At 27.7% G+C, this 17,301-nt stretch overlaps 2 protein-coding genes across 8 annotated transcripts; both read right to left on the bottom strand.

Moving 5' to 3' along the window:
• Positions 1-3,966: 3,966 nt before the first annotated feature.
• On the bottom strand, positions 3,967-5,892 carry LOC113548495. 2 transcript variants are annotated; one of them, XM_026949397.1, is made up of 2 exons: positions 5,580-5,873; positions 3,967-4,946 (listed from the first exon to the last, which is right to left on the bottom strand). In XM_026949397.1, exons 1-2 carry the CDS (start codon positions 5,581-5,583, stop codon positions 4,075-4,077), a joined length of 876 nt encoding a protein of 291 aa, XP_026805198.1. In that variant the 5' UTR covers positions 5,584-5,873; the 3' UTR covers positions 3,967-4,074. The 2 variants fall into 2 exon arrangements, with proteins under 2 accessions (XP_026805198.1, XP_026805199.1); XM_026949398.1 differs by having other exon boundaries at positions 3,968-4,946; positions 5,807-5,892.
• A 1,638-nt stretch (positions 5,893-7,530) lies between these two features.
• On the bottom strand, positions 7,531-16,602 carry LOC113561188 (serine/threonine-protein kinase WNK1). 6 transcript variants are annotated; one of them, XM_026967465.1, is made up of 25 exons: positions 15,801-16,086; positions 15,383-15,594; positions 15,201-15,321; positions 14,830-15,146; positions 14,654-14,756; positions 14,198-14,591; positions 13,981-14,138; positions 13,793-13,881; positions 13,507-13,720; positions 13,317-13,446; positions 13,144-13,229; positions 12,394-13,005; positions 12,149-12,330; positions 11,375-11,573; positions 11,165-11,296; positions 10,873-10,995; positions 10,696-10,755; positions 10,419-10,633; positions 10,136-10,343; positions 9,747-10,067; positions 9,574-9,666; positions 8,776-8,925; positions 8,543-8,664; positions 8,344-8,474; positions 7,531-8,277 (listed from the first exon to the last, which is right to left on the bottom strand). In XM_026967465.1, exons 2-25 carry the CDS (start codon positions 15,586-15,588, stop codon positions 8,111-8,113), a joined length of 4,533 nt encoding a protein of 1,510 aa, XP_026823266.1. In that variant the 5' UTR covers positions 15,589-15,594; positions 15,801-16,086; the 3' UTR covers positions 7,531-8,110. The 6 variants fall into 6 exon arrangements, with proteins under 6 accessions (XP_026823266.1, XP_026823265.1, XP_026823263.1 ...); XM_026967464.1 differs by lacking the exon at positions 15,801-16,086 and adding an exon at positions 16,420-16,602 and having other exon boundaries at positions 12,149-13,005; XM_026967462.1 differs by having other exon boundaries at positions 12,149-13,005; positions 15,801-16,084.
• Between the last annotated feature and the right edge of the window lie 699 nt (positions 16,603-17,301).

Genomic DNA, 17,301 nt, shown 5'->3' with positions numbered 1-17,301 from the left:
TAGAGTTAATGCTAACGGTAAGCTTTCTAAAATCATATATACATTAAAAAATAAAAAATTATGTATTGTTACATACAAATAATAGAAAATGGAGGAAATTTCAAGTTTTACTGTACCTAGTAAATTTGTGATAATAATAAACTAGGTTAGGTTTTTATTTATTTATTTAGAAATATTACTTATCATATCTAAAAATATGTTAACAATAATACTTTCATGAAAATATGGTATAAACAAATTAATGGGTGATCAAGTAGTCATACATAAATGCCCCACCAGAAAAAAATTTTCTCGGGTATATCTCTCTCCCCACCCTCAATAAAAATATCTCGCGCCGCTCTATTGCTTAATTCATTTAAATTAATAAAATTAATATAGAATTACACTATCAAACATTTGACTAAAAAATGACTTGATAAAACATATATATTAAATCACTTCACTTAAAAAACTTATTATAACGCTCATAAATATTAGTCATATATCATATTTCATATTATATACAATTCTACAAAAACATTCTAAAACTATATATCTATAATCAAAATATTTTCATCCTCCACAGTTACATAAAAGTTTACTTCAGGCGCGTAGCTAAGAATTTTAATGAAGGGGGCGGGGATGTTATTCAAAATTAATTGACAACATTATACACACAAAAATAATAACTTTACATATACTTTACAAGTGAATAAATAATGGTTTATGAGAAAAAAAATGTTATCTTTAATTTAATTAAAGAGGACACTACACCTGCATGTGTTGTCTCATTTGCGTTAAGTTGACCACATTTTGTGGTGTAGCTTTAATATTAGAGTAAATTTATCTATTAACAAATTTAAAGCTAAGAATATTATCTAGGCAATGTCATATGCTTTTGTTGATATTATATTGTTTTAAAGTGAGTTATAGCTATGCAAAATATTACAACTTTGTAAAAGTCGATAAACAGTAGAAAATATTTCTTCATTGCAATCAATGAAAGATTTAAGATTCCGTAACATTTTTAGGATTTTTGTTTTTTATCTATTAATACCATATTGTAAGCTCACAAATTGCAGATAAGACATAACACATAAGTATACTATGGCTAAGAGGGGGAAGGGTGTTACTGCACCTGTAACACTCCCCATGACTACGCCATTTAATAATATAATGGTTGAATGATTAAACCATTAAACCATTATATTATTATTATAAAAAGATAGGTACTTAATTAAGTATTTATAAATATATATTCTGGCTATACAAAAATGTATTTAGATTTTAGAAAATATATTTTAATATTTTAGAGTGAAAAAAATTTAAATCATTTTTAATTATTTTAGTTTCAATCACTTATATCTATTAGGTACTTATTAGATTATACAAAATAATCATTACCATTTATTATATAAACAAATTTAAAAATGTATATAATAGATATAAATTATATATTCATTATTAATTATTATTATTTATGTAAATATTTGATTCTTAAATTCTTAGACACATTTTTGTGTAAATTAAAGTAATGAATGAAAAAAGTATGTATATGGATAGAGCAATGAAAGTCTGGATAATTACTTATAAAGTTATAGAAATTAAGTATCTACTGATTTACCATGAATATTATGTGAAGTTGGAACGAAGTGACAATCAATATGTGCTGCGGTGTATGCGATCGTTAAAGTTTATAGTTTATAATATTATTTATGAAAAATGATAACGAAGTACCCATTTGAAAAGAAAATACAAATATTCTTAAAAGTAATTCTACCAGTTTACCTATTCCTAAACACCTCTATTGGAAGTATTTAAAATGCGTATTGACAATTTACATTGCTCAAAAGTTTCTTGCTGTACTAAAAACATACAAATCATACATACTATTACTATGTAGCTAATGCCTTATATTATTATGTCTATAATTATATACTTGGAGTATTAGTGTACTTATTTGTAGGTTATTAAGAACATTTTACCAGTATCTGCAAGCGATTCCTTTATTGTAATTTATAATCTGCTTATTATTTAAAAAATTATTAAAACATTTTTGAAAATAGTTCTTTCACATAACTTTGTACAAAAAAAAACCCAAAAACAAAATTTTTCTATTTTTATTATTGTTTATCAATATAACTAATATAACTATGAAATAAATAAATACGTAAAAATTAAATTTTGGACGTTTCGTTTTCAGTTATATACAAATATTCCTGTAGATTCTATAGATATTAAAAGTTTTAATGAATTAAATGGAATACACTGTTAGTTAAAACTTTAAATAAACCAGTAGTCCGAAATTTGATTTTTACGAATCGAAATACTCAGAATAATATTCTACTTAAGTCCTAAGGAAAACGAAATTAAAAATGCATGTTATTGCACAAAACAAAGTTTAACATACTTGTAAATATAATGAAATATATATTTTTAGAAAATCTGTTTTTTATCACTAAAAATGATGAAAAAAAAAATTTCAAAAATTTTTAACGCGTGATGTCGACAATGAGTGGATTTATAAAAAAAATCACTCTGTATGCACAAATTTTAATTTTAATCTGTTAAAGTTATCACAACTATAATTTGGTTGTAAATAGCCGCTATTGTTCCTGCTTTCGATTATTGTTGTAAATTATTTGTAATTTATGTAATCAAAGACGATATTATACTATACATTAAAAATAAATACATGCATATAGATAGATTGTGATTGTCAATATGGCATATGCGGGTATGCGATTAAGATGTAGTTTTTAGTAATTATCACAGTCGATGACACACCATTCCTGGTAATAGTGGCGCCGAGTTACGTGCATTTGAACCATCTAAAATTGTGGTTTAGTACTTTAACCAAAATAGTTAATAGTTTAATACTATTACCATGGTAATAGTACAAAGTATATAAGTATACCTACTTAAATATGACTGGAATTATTAGATCCAATCAGTTTTTGATTGATGGGCAGTGATCAGTCAGCAAAATTTGCTATTCTGCTTCGTTAAAATCGCCACTGTAGCCGCCGCACCGTCCCATAATTTGTACTCGTAAATTGATGAGAAATACAAAACACTTACATATCTAGGTACCGAACAGCGATTGGTAAGCGGCTAGCCTATTGTAATTTCTATACGATTATAGATTAGTATTTCGCTTTCCCCGGCGATATATAGCTAGTAGCTAGTTGTACATGTTCTAAACCGATACATTTATATAACAATATGTAACAATTGTGTTAGTGTATATTATCGATAATTCCCGAAAAAATTTCGAAAAATATAACCAGTTCCCAATGGAAAGAAACCTAATAGCTAATACTTACGGAAAGTGAAAAATGAATTATAAAACTATGTGGTTGATCATAGTATTAATAATAACTTAGGGTAAAGATTAACATATTAAAATCAGGTACCTACTGATAAATTTATTTTTCATAATTCACAAGTAAAGTAATGTCTGGGACACCGATCACGTATTCACGTGGTTTAACTGTGACAAATTTTACAGTTAATTTTAATGTGTAATTGGACGAGTCTAGACACCTAAAATTGATAAAACCAGGTTTTGAACTACAACATATCAAAAGAGATTCGAAAATTAGCTTATAATTAGTTGTTAAACCTAAACGGGAGTTAATGAACTTCTAGTGCCCTAGTGGGTTGAGGTATGGGTGTTAGCCGTTAGGTATACTATTAAATGGAAATTTGTCATGTGTATTTCAGATGACATTATGCTGACAATAAGTAATAACTACAAATAAGATTTTCAGAATATATTGTCATTAATATTAATTTTGAACAGAGAGTCATGTCAAATTTTATTTAATAATATTAATTTATAAAATATATATTTAATTAATTAATTAATGTTATTAGATAAATCACAAAAGAATTAACTACCTATTTCTAATGTATACAAATATACGTAGTACCAATGAAAATTGTTAATGATAATTCAATAATATAATTTTAAAAATATTTATACAGATTTTAAATTTGTTTAAATGTCTATATAGATACAGTAATAAATAAATTGTAAAATAAAAAAAAAACTATTAAAACTATTATTACACATCATTTTAAAAAAATTGTTCATAAAGGAGTAGATGGTGCAATTTTTCTGAATTTATAGCTTTTACTAGCTGGATTTGCCCAACACTCTTTAACATGTTCCTTTACATTCTTAAAAAGTTTATAACAAAATGAACAATAAGTTTGACTGACCATAGAGCTTTTGGGAGCAATTTTGGGAATTTTAGGAGTTGAAACCTGTGACCGAGTCACTGGATAAGGTTGGCTAATCATCACTGATGACGGAGTGGTAACAGGTGTCGAAGTTTGTTGTAAAAACACTGGTCGTGGTTGTAACATTGTATACTGAACAGGGTTGTTTGAGTTTTTACTATGATCGCCCAGAAAAATTTGATAAGCAATCCCAGGCATTTGAGGAGAAGGCATAATAATCTGATGCTGAGCTTGCTCCAAATGTGAAGTACTTGCTGAAGCTATGGGTTGGGTCATGGGCAGTATAGGTCTAGGTCTACGACCCATTCGTCCTCTAGGTTTTTTCACTGTTTTGAAATTAAGTTTTGGTAAAGCAATTTTTTTTACTTGAATGTCAATTGCTGGTGGTGGTGGTGGAGGTGGTTGAATTGGCTCACATACTATTGGTGGTTGTATTTTGATTTCTTCTTCTTCTATTTCTTCTATTTCTTCTATTTCATCTTTAACATCTATAATGGTTTGGTACTCACATTCGGATATTTCTTCTTTAATTTGATCTGTAAACAATTCATCCAAAGGTTTCACCCAAACTCTTTGATCACCATGAATTGTTATCTCATTTTCTTCACGGTTTTCAAGTACTATTGATTTTACAGCATCACTAGCTTCTTCTAAATCTTCTGTTACTTCAGTTTCTTCAGTTGATTGGTGGTCCATATCATAATTAAAATTTTCATCATCTTAATTTAAAATAATAATGATTAGTTTATTAAAATTAATTAAAAACAATATTTAGAAGCGTTAATATAATAGCATATAAACATAGCCAAATAGCAATTTACTGAAGACAAAAAAACAGTAAAAGCACACTATAATAGATAATAAGTTAATACTAAAGTTAACATGAAAGTATGACAAATTTATTAAGTTTATCATATGCAGCATACATTTCAAGGAACAGGATCAAGGACTATAAAATAACAATACTTATGCATTTGAATTAATTTAATATATTATAACATAACTTTAAATTTCAATTAATACATTTATTATAAACAAACTACCTAAATTACAGTAAAATATTGAACTTTATTTCAAAAGTATACTTTTGTGCCATAAATATATGTGTATTAATATGAACGAACAGATAATTGCAAGGAAACAATTATCTTTTCAAAAATATTAATACAAAAATATATTGTGTAAATATGGATCACAAAATTGTTGCAAATAGTAGAATTTCAACCAGCCTAAATTCATGATAAAATAATAAAATAAAAGTATACTGGTTAGTGATTATCTTTTAATGATATATATTATTTTTTACATTTACTCGTCACAAATATTTTACTACTTTCCCGAAACATACTTACTCATACCTTACGGATTCAGTCTTAATGTACGCTGACAAGAAGTTATGAAAATAATTAAAGTTATACTTTACCGTTTTGATGGCTGTCATAATTTAATTTAAATTATTATTATGTACTAGAATATTTTTTTAGTTAAAATCTAAGAAATAAAATATACAATTAAAAGCTCTAACCACAGACCTAATAACTAAAATTTAACTTTTTTACAACTATTTTGTGGTTAATACCTTAATAGTACCATAGCCTTAAATCATAACTCTAAGTAGAATTTGTATTTTAAACTAGAACAGTGGAAAATAGAAATAAGCAAAATACTAAATACAAATCAAAATATCTCTTATCAACCGTAAATTGAAAAAATGATAAGATAGTTGGACTGATAATAATAATTATAATTTTATTGTACCCGAAAAACACTGTACGTCACGATTAAATATATATTATACCATTTATGCCTCATAGAACAAACTACATTAAAACTTTGTTATACTTTACACTCAAAGCAGTAAAACGTAATACACTTATTAATTATTTTACTATTTAGTAAATAGTATTTACCAAACAAATTTTTTTTTTATTAGTAATAAATAATGACCAAAGTAATAATTGAACTATCGAGTTTAGTAATGACATTGCAAATTTGTATTCTTTATACTAGCACGGTTTTCTTAAATCGGGGTAACAAATTTGAGTCCCAGCAAACTGCTACTCGTGAATATTACCCCATTTAATCCTTCCGATCGATCATTAATAAAACATATCATAGGTGTCCTATAATAATTTTAAATAAAATTAATAGATTAATTTGCCACCGCAAAAAAAATTCATTTAAAATTAAACACTCTAACCCTTATATAAAAAAAGTTTTCCCTTTTATATTGCGACAAAATAATGTCCTATTAACTTCAAAAACCTGTGCTGGAGACATTTTAAAATTGAATATGAAAAAAATCTAAGCTATAAGCCTAACATTAATTCTAACCTGAGTTTTTTTCTGAACGGTCTCCTTTTTATGTGTTTCATGCTCAATGTTCTAAATTTTCTGTACTTTATAATTCTATTATTGTTTATTGATGTATAATATATTGTGTATTTATAGATTGTAAATATATTTGAAAAATAAAAAATACCCATTAAGTAGGTAAGTATTTAATGTTATTTTGAACAATATGATTATAAATCATAAGAATCAGCTAGGTAATCACAGATTAAATGAAACATAGGGTTCAGAATATATTTAAACTTTAAAACCTATTATAATAATACTAATTAGTAATTACTGAATAAGTAATAACTAATGTAGTGATACTGTCATCAATTACCAGTACAAATACAAAACAAAATGTAAAAAAAATATGTAATGTTACGGTGGTAAATAATACAATGTATAATATAATGTATATATAATCCAGTGAGTTTGTGACCAGTCTGAAAAATTAGATATAATAATAATATGTCAGTTAAAGTTTTTTTTGTTTTGTTTAAAATATGGAAAATTTTAATTTAATTTAATTAATTAACAAATATTATATTGAATATTTCAAATTTCAATGTATCTTGTTTCAAACACACTATGATCTGACTGTACCAACACATACAATTAAAAAAAAAATAAATAAAACCAATAAAAATAATGTTTCACATGTGTGTATCTGTCAATTCAATGGTTTCAAACTTGTTAATTGTTATGAAGGGTTAAAGGTTAAAACATTGATACATTCATTAGAAGAAAAAAATAATTTTAAATAGCCAAATTTTAATTTAAAAATTATCAGTTCATTTTTTTGGAAAAAATTAATAACCAAGATTTTGCAGTCATTCTAATTTGACTAATAAAAAAAATGAATTATTTATTCTGATACTTTTAATATTGGAAAAATAAGATTGGTAAGACAATTTTTTAACATGACATATTTGAGGTATCTCAATAGGCATCATAGATTATTCTGAATTTTTATAAATTACAATTATATAAATTTATTAAAAATGTATACACTAGTATTTTTCTAATAGTTCAGGTTGTATTTTTAACCTTAAGAGTTATGACTTATGATTTACAAAATCACTTTAATTAGACTAGACTATGCGAATTACAATCAATCTGTAAGTTGTAACCTATACAATTATAACATTTAATGAAAAACTAATAATCATAAAAAAAAAATTGATTAAATATCGCAACAAATTTCACTAAATTATGTTTTAAACATAAAACGATGGATTGTTAATAAATAATATTATTAGAATAAAGATGTTAGTATTGGTCTGAGTGTAACACTCAAATATGTTATATTATGCAATCATTTGGATAAATGTGCAAATACAACATATTAGTAGTTATATGTATTTATAAATTGAATAATTAAATAATATATTTGATGAATACAATTTTCTAAGGAACTTATACAAAATAAAATAACAATTTAATTATAAGCGTTTTAGATGAACGTTGTGTATAGTGAAAAAAAATAAGGAATAACGAAATGTTAAAAGTACGCTTAAGAGATTATTATTATTTTTTTTGTTGTTGACTAATGATTAGAGCCGTGGTGTTGGGATTCGGCTAAGGAAGGTGATAAAAGCTTAACAGACTCTGGTAAAAAGTATAAACCAGTTGGCGTAAACTTCATCACTCCATTATCTGATGTTGGTGAGGCTGATCTGGAATTTCCACTAGTTTCATTAGGTATTTTTTTACCTTAAATGATAAAAAATGTTAATATAATAATATTTATGTTTAAAAATGCTTAAAATGTATACTCACTAGAACTAGAAAGTGGTGATAAAGCTTCATATAGTATAGTTGGTTGCAAACTTTCTGATTTTAACATTTGCATACAACTTTTTAGTTCTTCTACATGTCGTTTACGTAAATTCTCTAATTCAAAATATTGCCTAAAATCCAAATATACATAACAACTCAAAAAATAAATAATAAATTATTTTAATTTATTAAACTTTACCTTTGTAATAAATTTTGAAAATCAAAAGAAGATACATTTAATTGAGTAGCTTGTGATATTTCAATTGAATTAGAAGGTTTAAAATCTATGTTTAAATCTTTCTGCTCTTTAGTTTCTTCATTCTAAAAAAAAAATATATAAAAATCAATAAATATACAGATTATGATAATTATAATTAATGTAGAAATTTATGTTTTATGATGGAATATTATGGTTAAATATTTTTAACATACAGAGTGTGAAACTGATTGGTAATTATCACAAGGGACATCTGTTTCTACAGATTGTGTCACATGTTGATCGGTTGATGAGGGTAATGTATGGAAATTGACTGCATTTGAGGAATATTTTTTGTATGTATTGCTATGGATACTAGACAATTTCTAAAACAAATAATCAACAAATTATTCATAAAATATTTTGATAATGGATTTATCGTGATAGATTTACTTTAATCTATACAAAATGAGAAGGAACCTAAGAAACCTGCTACAAGCATCAATCAGACAAAAAAAACTACAATAAGTCATCACTTTTCTATTTGATGTGATAGGACTCAATGCTACATCAGTAAAAATCAATCCACTAAAGTTCCTTCTTGTGTCTCATTCAAACTGCAGAAAAATTTAAATATTCAAGAAAATATTGTCATGAAACTTTTGAATATAATATGACATTATGTTTTATTGTTTATTTTATTTGTTAATATTACCTTACACGTTATCATAACATTAATATTATATGGTAATTAATTTCTATCATACTAAAACCAAAGGTCACAGAATTATCTTAGTTTACATTCTTATATATTTATAACTGATCAATTTAGACTATGTACTCTTGCCCTGTTACTTATTAAACAAACCTAGTCATCCATTTTTTGATATAATATAATATACTTTATGTGTCTTTTATAAAACGTGTGATGTAAAAAAAATTATTAATACTTTGATATCTACACAAATAAATAATAATACTAATTTATTCCCATACATTTTTATTTTTATTTAACTATTACTTTTAAACATTACCTTTTCTAAGCTATGCAAATCAACTGACTGAGTACGACTAATTTTTCTTTCTTTAGAATCTTCTTTATGACTATTTGAATTATTTTCAAATTCCTAATAAATAAAAGGTTAACAATTTAATTAGTAATGTGGTTAAAAAATTAAGCTAAGGGTATAACAAAGTGCTTTAATACTTGAACAGACGGATCTTGGTTTTGTATAAATCTTGAATGAACCATAATGACATGACCCGGTAATGGTTGTACAACCATAGTTTGTTGATCTTTATTTTCCTCTGGTACTATCACACGTTGAAGTGTTTCATTACCCGTCAAAATTGACTGAGCTTGAACTGCATGCACAACAATTGGCCCAACTTCATCACCAATATGTACTTCATCAACTCCAATGGCTACTGGTTGCATAGGTTTAACGACTTCAATAGCAATAGGTATTTTTAATTTAGATGTTGCAGAACTTATTGCATGTAATGTACTTTGAGGCGAGAGCGGTCCCTTTAATATATAATATATAATTATAAACAGTAAATACATATTTAATAACGAGTTTGGTTAATACATACAAGTATGTTGCCAGCAGGCATTGAAATGGAAGCTAAACGTTTTTGAAGGTTATTCATGTATGTCTCATAACCAGTATGCCCATGTGGTGTACTTGGATGAGAACCAATAGGTGGAGTACTAGATGATAACTCTGATGGCTGAGCTGTCAGTTGGATTAATTTTTGCTGGAGTTCGGATATTGTAAGAGAACCTCCTTTTTGACATGCTCTAAATATAATTGCGATTAATTAATCAATAATTTTAATTTATTGTTCACTTTGATAAATTTTATTTAATACATACATATCAGATGAAACTTGGGAATGTAGTTTAGAATCAGTCGTTAGACCGGTATTCATATCAGGATTTGATGTATCTTCATTTGTAGTTGAAGAACAAACTGGTACATTTTGATTATTAGTACTTGCTAGTGTTATCATTTCATTTAAAATATTTTTTTGAAGTGATTCTGGACTGAGTAATTCATTTTGTTTTGGTATGTTCTTATCAAGATTATACTAATAAAAAAATGAAAATAATAAAAAAAAATACAAATACAATAATAAAATAACAGACTTACATCTTCTAATGTTTGTTCTGTAATGACTGGGCTTACTAAAAACCTTGATATTTTTCGTGCCTAAGTAAACAATAATTGAGATTAGGACCAATAGACATAAGTTTTATAGTTAATAAAATAAAATTTTAAAATTTGATTTTATGTAAAAGAAAAAATTATTAGTGTTTAAGTGCATACTGGTTTTTTTTTCTCTGGCTCTGATTTTTCTTCAACTTCTTTTATGGGTTCAGTAACAGTAACATTGAGTTGATTTGTATTTATTGCATTTTCTGAGTCTCCAGTAATTGGAATTCCTTCAGTCTAAAGATTATATTAATTAAAAAAAAAAAAATAGAATACTTAGTTATTAATAACAAAAAGAAGTTTGCTAGTAGCACCAATGTAGTAAGTACAATAAATAAGTTTATTTTTATAACACCATTACATTAGGTTAGATTAGATAAATATTACAAATCACAAATTTTAGTACCTCTTGTTTTAATAGAGACGGATCAACACAATTTGATAAAGGTTCCATATCCAATTTCAGTTTATTCACCAAGTCTTTCATCATTTCAGCCACTAAATCCACATGGGATACTTCTAACAAATCTTCAGTGACCTTAAAATTAAAGTATACCAAACATTAATTTTTATTTGTTTTTATCTTAGATTTTTAAACATTCTATTTAGTCCTTACCAATTTGTTTGCTACATCATAAGGTACAACATCATCAATGTTAAACCTGAATGTTACAGTTTTATGTTTATTATTTTCTAATTGACATTCTGCTTGACGATTATCATACACAGCCAAAAGATTTAATGAAGGACCAGAAGTTCTACTTTTTTTTCTAGTTGCAGCCTCTTTTATCACAGATGATTCTTCATTATCAACCCTAAAATACCAATAATAGATAATTAAAGCAGTAAGCATAAAAAAATCACATTCATATAATTAATACAATAAATGAAAATGTTATTAATTAGTAATTAATTCATGATTTTTGTAAATTTATATGTTTTACTTTGTTTTTTAAATAAATATAAAGTATTAATAAAATAAAATTATCAATTGTATTATTTATAATTTATAAGCATTAATTATTGATAATTTACAGTTAGCATCTTAACGACGAAAATCAGTACACAAAGATGCTGATCTTATGGTTCAGTTATGATAAATGTTATAGGTAATTTATAAGTGGGTAGGTCGATCTAGACACCTAAAATTGGTGAAACCAAGCTTTTAACTACCGCATATCAAGAGAGATTCAAAACTTTGCTTATAATTAGTTATTCAAGAGAGTTAATGAACCTCTAGTAAGTTGTGGTAGGTGGCAAGTATACTAGGTATACCATTATATAAAAATTTATCATAAATATTTTGGTCTGAAATTTTCAGAGGACATTGGTACCACCGTCAGTACAAATATATGATATTCAACATTAAATTAAGAACATATTTTTTTACCTCAAGTTCTGTTTAACATCAGGTTCAACAGCATTAATTGATGATTCAATAGTAGGTTCCAACAATTTTTCTTCTACCTGTATGGTCTCTTCAGGAAGGATAATTTGATTATTATAATTTGAACATACTTGATTTTCTTGGTAGGATTGTATACTTGATAAATATGCTTCATTGGATGGAGACTGTGCATTACAATAATTTAAATTATCAGATTGGTTCACATTTATTCCTTCTTGATTTCTTACATATACATTCTGATTATTTTGTAATGCATTTTCTTCGTGTATAATAGCATGAAGCTGAATATCTTGTAAGACAAGTCCTTGAACTGAATCTGACGATAATGAAGATAAATTTGAAACAGTAGATACTGTAGATATTTTTCTTTGTAACTCTTCATCAGCTGTTGGAGGCAATTGATTCTGAACAGTATTAACTTGATAATTCCAATGTGCATTTTGAATAAATGTAGAAGCATCTTGATTTATTGCAGGTTCGACATTTTGATACACAGTAGAATCTTGATGATAAATATTGTCATTTCCATTTGATACATAGTTTTCTGGTACAACTTCTACCATATTTGGCACTTGATTCATATCAGAGAGTTGTTTGTAAGTCATATTGGTATCTGATGTATAAGCTGAATCTGTAGATGCATTAGATATATTTGATATTTTTCTATAGTTATCTTGCTGACTTAATGTATCTACTGATCGAAGAGGGAGACTTTTAGATGGTGAGGTCTGTGTAAATAATTGGTCTTGATTAATAAGTTCTGTTACGTTAATTTCACTTGAAGGTTTAAGTAAATTCTTAGGTGGAATTGATGTATTATCGTACTTAATTTCTTCGTCCTATAATAAAAATACTAAGTATCAAAATCAATTTTGGTTAATAAAAAAAATGTGAATTAAATTGAATCAACAATATTTTATGTATATTAATATTTAGTAACAATAAAATATATGTATATATATATATTAAATGTATACCTGATTAATATATTTAGCAGGTTGATACATAACAACAGTTTCTGGTTGTCGAAACTGCAATCCACTAACATCTGAATTTATATCATCTAAATAAAAATAATGTCCATGTAGTTTCAAAACGATTCCTAACCCAAATTCCAAAATTTATTGTATAACAATTAATTCATATGTACCCTTATATAGTTCTTCGTCAATTGGCACATCTCTTTTGTCATTTTGTTCTTTATTTAGATTATAAACTTGATTAGTTAACATTTTAGCAATGGTTTTACTATCTTCCTCCAAAATTAATCCAGATTTTGCCTACAAAATAATAGATATTAGTATATATCTGTAAATTATTCAAAAAATGAAATATTATACCATTTCAGATGCTACATCATCTGCATTATCATTATTGATATCAAAATCAAATTGAATTGCTTCATTTTCTCTATGTTTATTGCTGCAACGCTTTTTTGGATCAAGAATACGTAAACGAAATTCAATTCGACTGTCTGTTCTACTAACCATTTCTAATTTAATTCCTGGGTCTTCCGTAAAAAAATCATGAGCCAATAATTCTTTGATTGATGGTCTATAAAAAAAAGTATATTCCATAATATCAAATATATATTATTCTATTACATTAAAAGATGTTTAAAATTACCTTTCTTCTTTTTTCAATTTTATACATGACTCTATTATATCTTTTATTTCTGGATTTTCAATCTTATCAAAACTTAAAGGTTTAACACCCTAAAAGTTTATAAAATAAAGATTACATAAATACAAAATATATAATAAATAATAATATACATCTATTACTTCATTTTCTTTACAAAAGTATTGACTTACACTTATAACTTTTTTATAAATTTGAGCAGGTCCAGTGCATTCAGTATAAGGATACTCAGACGTAGCCATTTCCAGCATGCACATTCCAAAGGCGTATACATCAACACTCTCATCATAATGTTCTTCATACATTTCTGGAGCCATAAACTCAGGAGTACCTAAAATGTACAATCTAAAATGAATATCTTAAAATGACTACCATCTGGATATAAATTACCAATCACAGATTTAGCAAATGATCGATTTTTTAGAGTGGCTAGTCCTAAATCTCCAATTTTTACGCATCCAGTTGTACCAGTAATAAAAATATTATCACATTTTAGATCTCTGTGTATAATTGGAGGTGTTCGAGAATGTAAAAAACTTAATCCTTTTACGATTTGTCGACACCAAGATTTTAGTACTTTAGGATTAATCTTTTTGAAACGACGTAAATATGTTTTTAATGTTCCTGATGTCATTAATTCAGTAACAAGAACAATATATTTTCGTTTTGTCAAAGAAACTTCCCAATAGTCATAAAACCGAACTATATTAGGATGCTGTAAACCTTTAAGCATTTCAGCTTCTTCTCGAAACCGAGCGCGTTCAGTCTTGGTTAACTTATTTTCCTATAAATAATAATACAATGAAATTAATAATTTAATCAATAAAAATTTTTTTTTTAATTTACCTGGAGCTCACACCAAGCAACTGCAACTCCAGTTTGAGTATCTAAACCTCGGAAGACTGTTTTAAAAGAACCATGTCCAAGCTCCTCATCAAATTTGAGAAACCTAATATTTATATAAGTAATGAATAAGTAATTATAAAAACTTCTCATAAAATGCAATAAATAAAATAAATTACCTTCCATCTGGAGAAATTCCAGTAGCTTTTTCTTCATCGTCATCTGAACGATTGAGTATAGCTGATTTTGTATTCAATATTTCTGTTGGTATTGGTAATGTAATTTGAGGAGAACATGACTCCTCGATTATCTCTACAGAACAAGAACCTGTGTCATAATAATTCTGGGTAAATAGATATGATTGTTTGGACGGCATATCTGCAGATGATGATTGGCATTCCTTATTAGGTTTGTTATCCACAGTTTTCTTTTGAACAGTTGTTTCACGTCTGAAACGAGGAGATGGTGTTGCAGCTCCTCTACCTCTTGCTGACACCTATGGAAATAAAATATTGAAATAATAATAAGAAAATAAATAAAAGACATAAACCTTTCTTAGTGGAGTACTTGGAGAACTCAGACTGGTACGATTTATTGTGGTTTTTGTAATAGTTCTATTTGGAGTTCTACAACTGGCTGCACAACTCGAATCGCCTGTCAATTGGTTTAATCTGTAATTGTTAGTGATCGTTTTATAACTCGATTTCACTGTTCCGGATTAAACCAAACTACCTAGGAATTCTGTTAACGCCTAACACTCTATCTACAGAAGTAGCATTTCTGTGTGCTTCGTGGTTGCCATTAATGCGATCGTGCTCAACACTACTTGCTCGTAACTTAGTAGCACTGCAACAGTCGTGTCTGGAAGTATTTTTGTTTCTTGATGGTGTTTCGTTGTTGTTTTTGGCGACGCGGGACAGCCGATTCCGAAAACTCATGGCTCACTGTGTCAACGAGAAAAAAAAATGAAAAAATGTACTTGGGTAATATTTAACAGTCGGAAAAATCAAACAGATTTACGCTCAAAATTGCAAGCGGAAATAACAAAAAACGAAACGATGTCAAATCTGAATGGAGAACGAAATAATCCTGTGATGCAGCTGTCACTGCAGTGGTTTTCTCGTATCGGGCTATACACAACAGAGCTTACCTTATATTCACATATTACTACGGTTGCTCATTGAGCCAAACACGTACGGCGCACTAACAAACCGATGCACAAAAACAGTCGCGTCTCTATTGCGTCGAGTATATTTAGTGACTTGGTATGTTATTTTTTTTTAAATTGAGTTAAATTTTCTCGGCTCTGGCCTATCCCCACAATATCGCGCAAGCAGATCGGAACTCCACTGCTGAGGTGATAATAGATGTAACCACAAGAACAGGCCGATTAGGCCGGGACGGCGGGACGGAACCTCGCGCAGTGAGATACTGCCTACTGGTGCTGTGGCGGGGATGACGACGGCGGGGCGCGGCGAAGAAATAGCGCCGCCCAAAACAACCTTGGTACAAGTGCTGCCACCACCCGTCGACGGAGTCAATGAACGTGAAATCTCTATGGGAGCCAATTTAATTAATAATAATAATAAAAAAAAAAAATTGCATATAATACACTTGCAGGCACGGTAACACACGTATGCACACACACAAATGAGCAAACGCACACACATACGTGATACGTCACACACATGCATCCGTTCCTCTTATCCGCTGCAGCAATAAAAATTAAATTTTTTTAATATCGATTTTTTTTTCAATTATTTTATTACCTGCGGAACTGAAATTTTGATATTTAGAATGTATAATATTTATTGTTGACGCCCGTCATCGGTGCAGAAAAAAAACCAACGACCGTAAAACAAACAGCACATCGCAATCTTTCTGTCAATAGTCAATATAATATAATATTGTCTAGGTAGGTACGTCGAATTCTTTTGATTTACAAGTTACAACAACTGTTTTGTCATAGAATTTTTTTTCGTTTGAAGCGCACAAGAATGTCACTGTTTTTACGCCGTTACCGTCGATGATGTCACCCGGTCGTCATCGACTACGCCCACTTTTCATTTTATCTCTCGGAACTTCGTCTGGTATTATTGTGTTATCTGATTTTCCACAATTTTAGTCTAGTCAGTGAATGTTCTATAAAGTCGACGACGTCATACTGAATATTTTTATATTTAACGACGTTGAAGCGAAACTTATGAAGACATTATGTGTCTACCTTTTAGGCAGTTGAAGGCACACTTCGCAGTTATCTTTTTTGATGGTTATTGGTTGTGTAAAGTTTAGGCATATCGCGAGAAAGCTCATCAATATTCGTAAACTCTTTCTTAGTTTCTCTTACCACAACATAGGAAATCCGCGTACTGACTAAATGTTTCAATTGATTATTATATTAATGTGTGTTTGATTTTAAACAACCTATGTAATATATAAAATGTATTTAAGTATCTACTGCGATACATATAATAATACTAATACCTATAATATAGCAATACTAATTTTTATGTTATTGCAATTTTAATGTAACAATGTTCTATAATAGTTTAGACGTATACAGTAATATTATTATTTTATAATACGTTAACGAATGATATAATGAGTCAATAGTTTACCATTCTAAATTTATATCATTACCGTATTCGTAA

This window comes from Rhopalosiphum maidis, chromosome 1 (genome assembly GCF_003676215.2).
Source record: "Rhopalosiphum maidis isolate BTI-1 chromosome 1, ASM367621v3, whole genome shotgun sequence".
Taxonomy (NCBI): domain Eukaryota; kingdom Metazoa; phylum Arthropoda; class Insecta; order Hemiptera; family Aphididae; genus Rhopalosiphum; species Rhopalosiphum maidis.
This window is presented reverse-complemented; position numbering and strand designations above follow the sequence as displayed.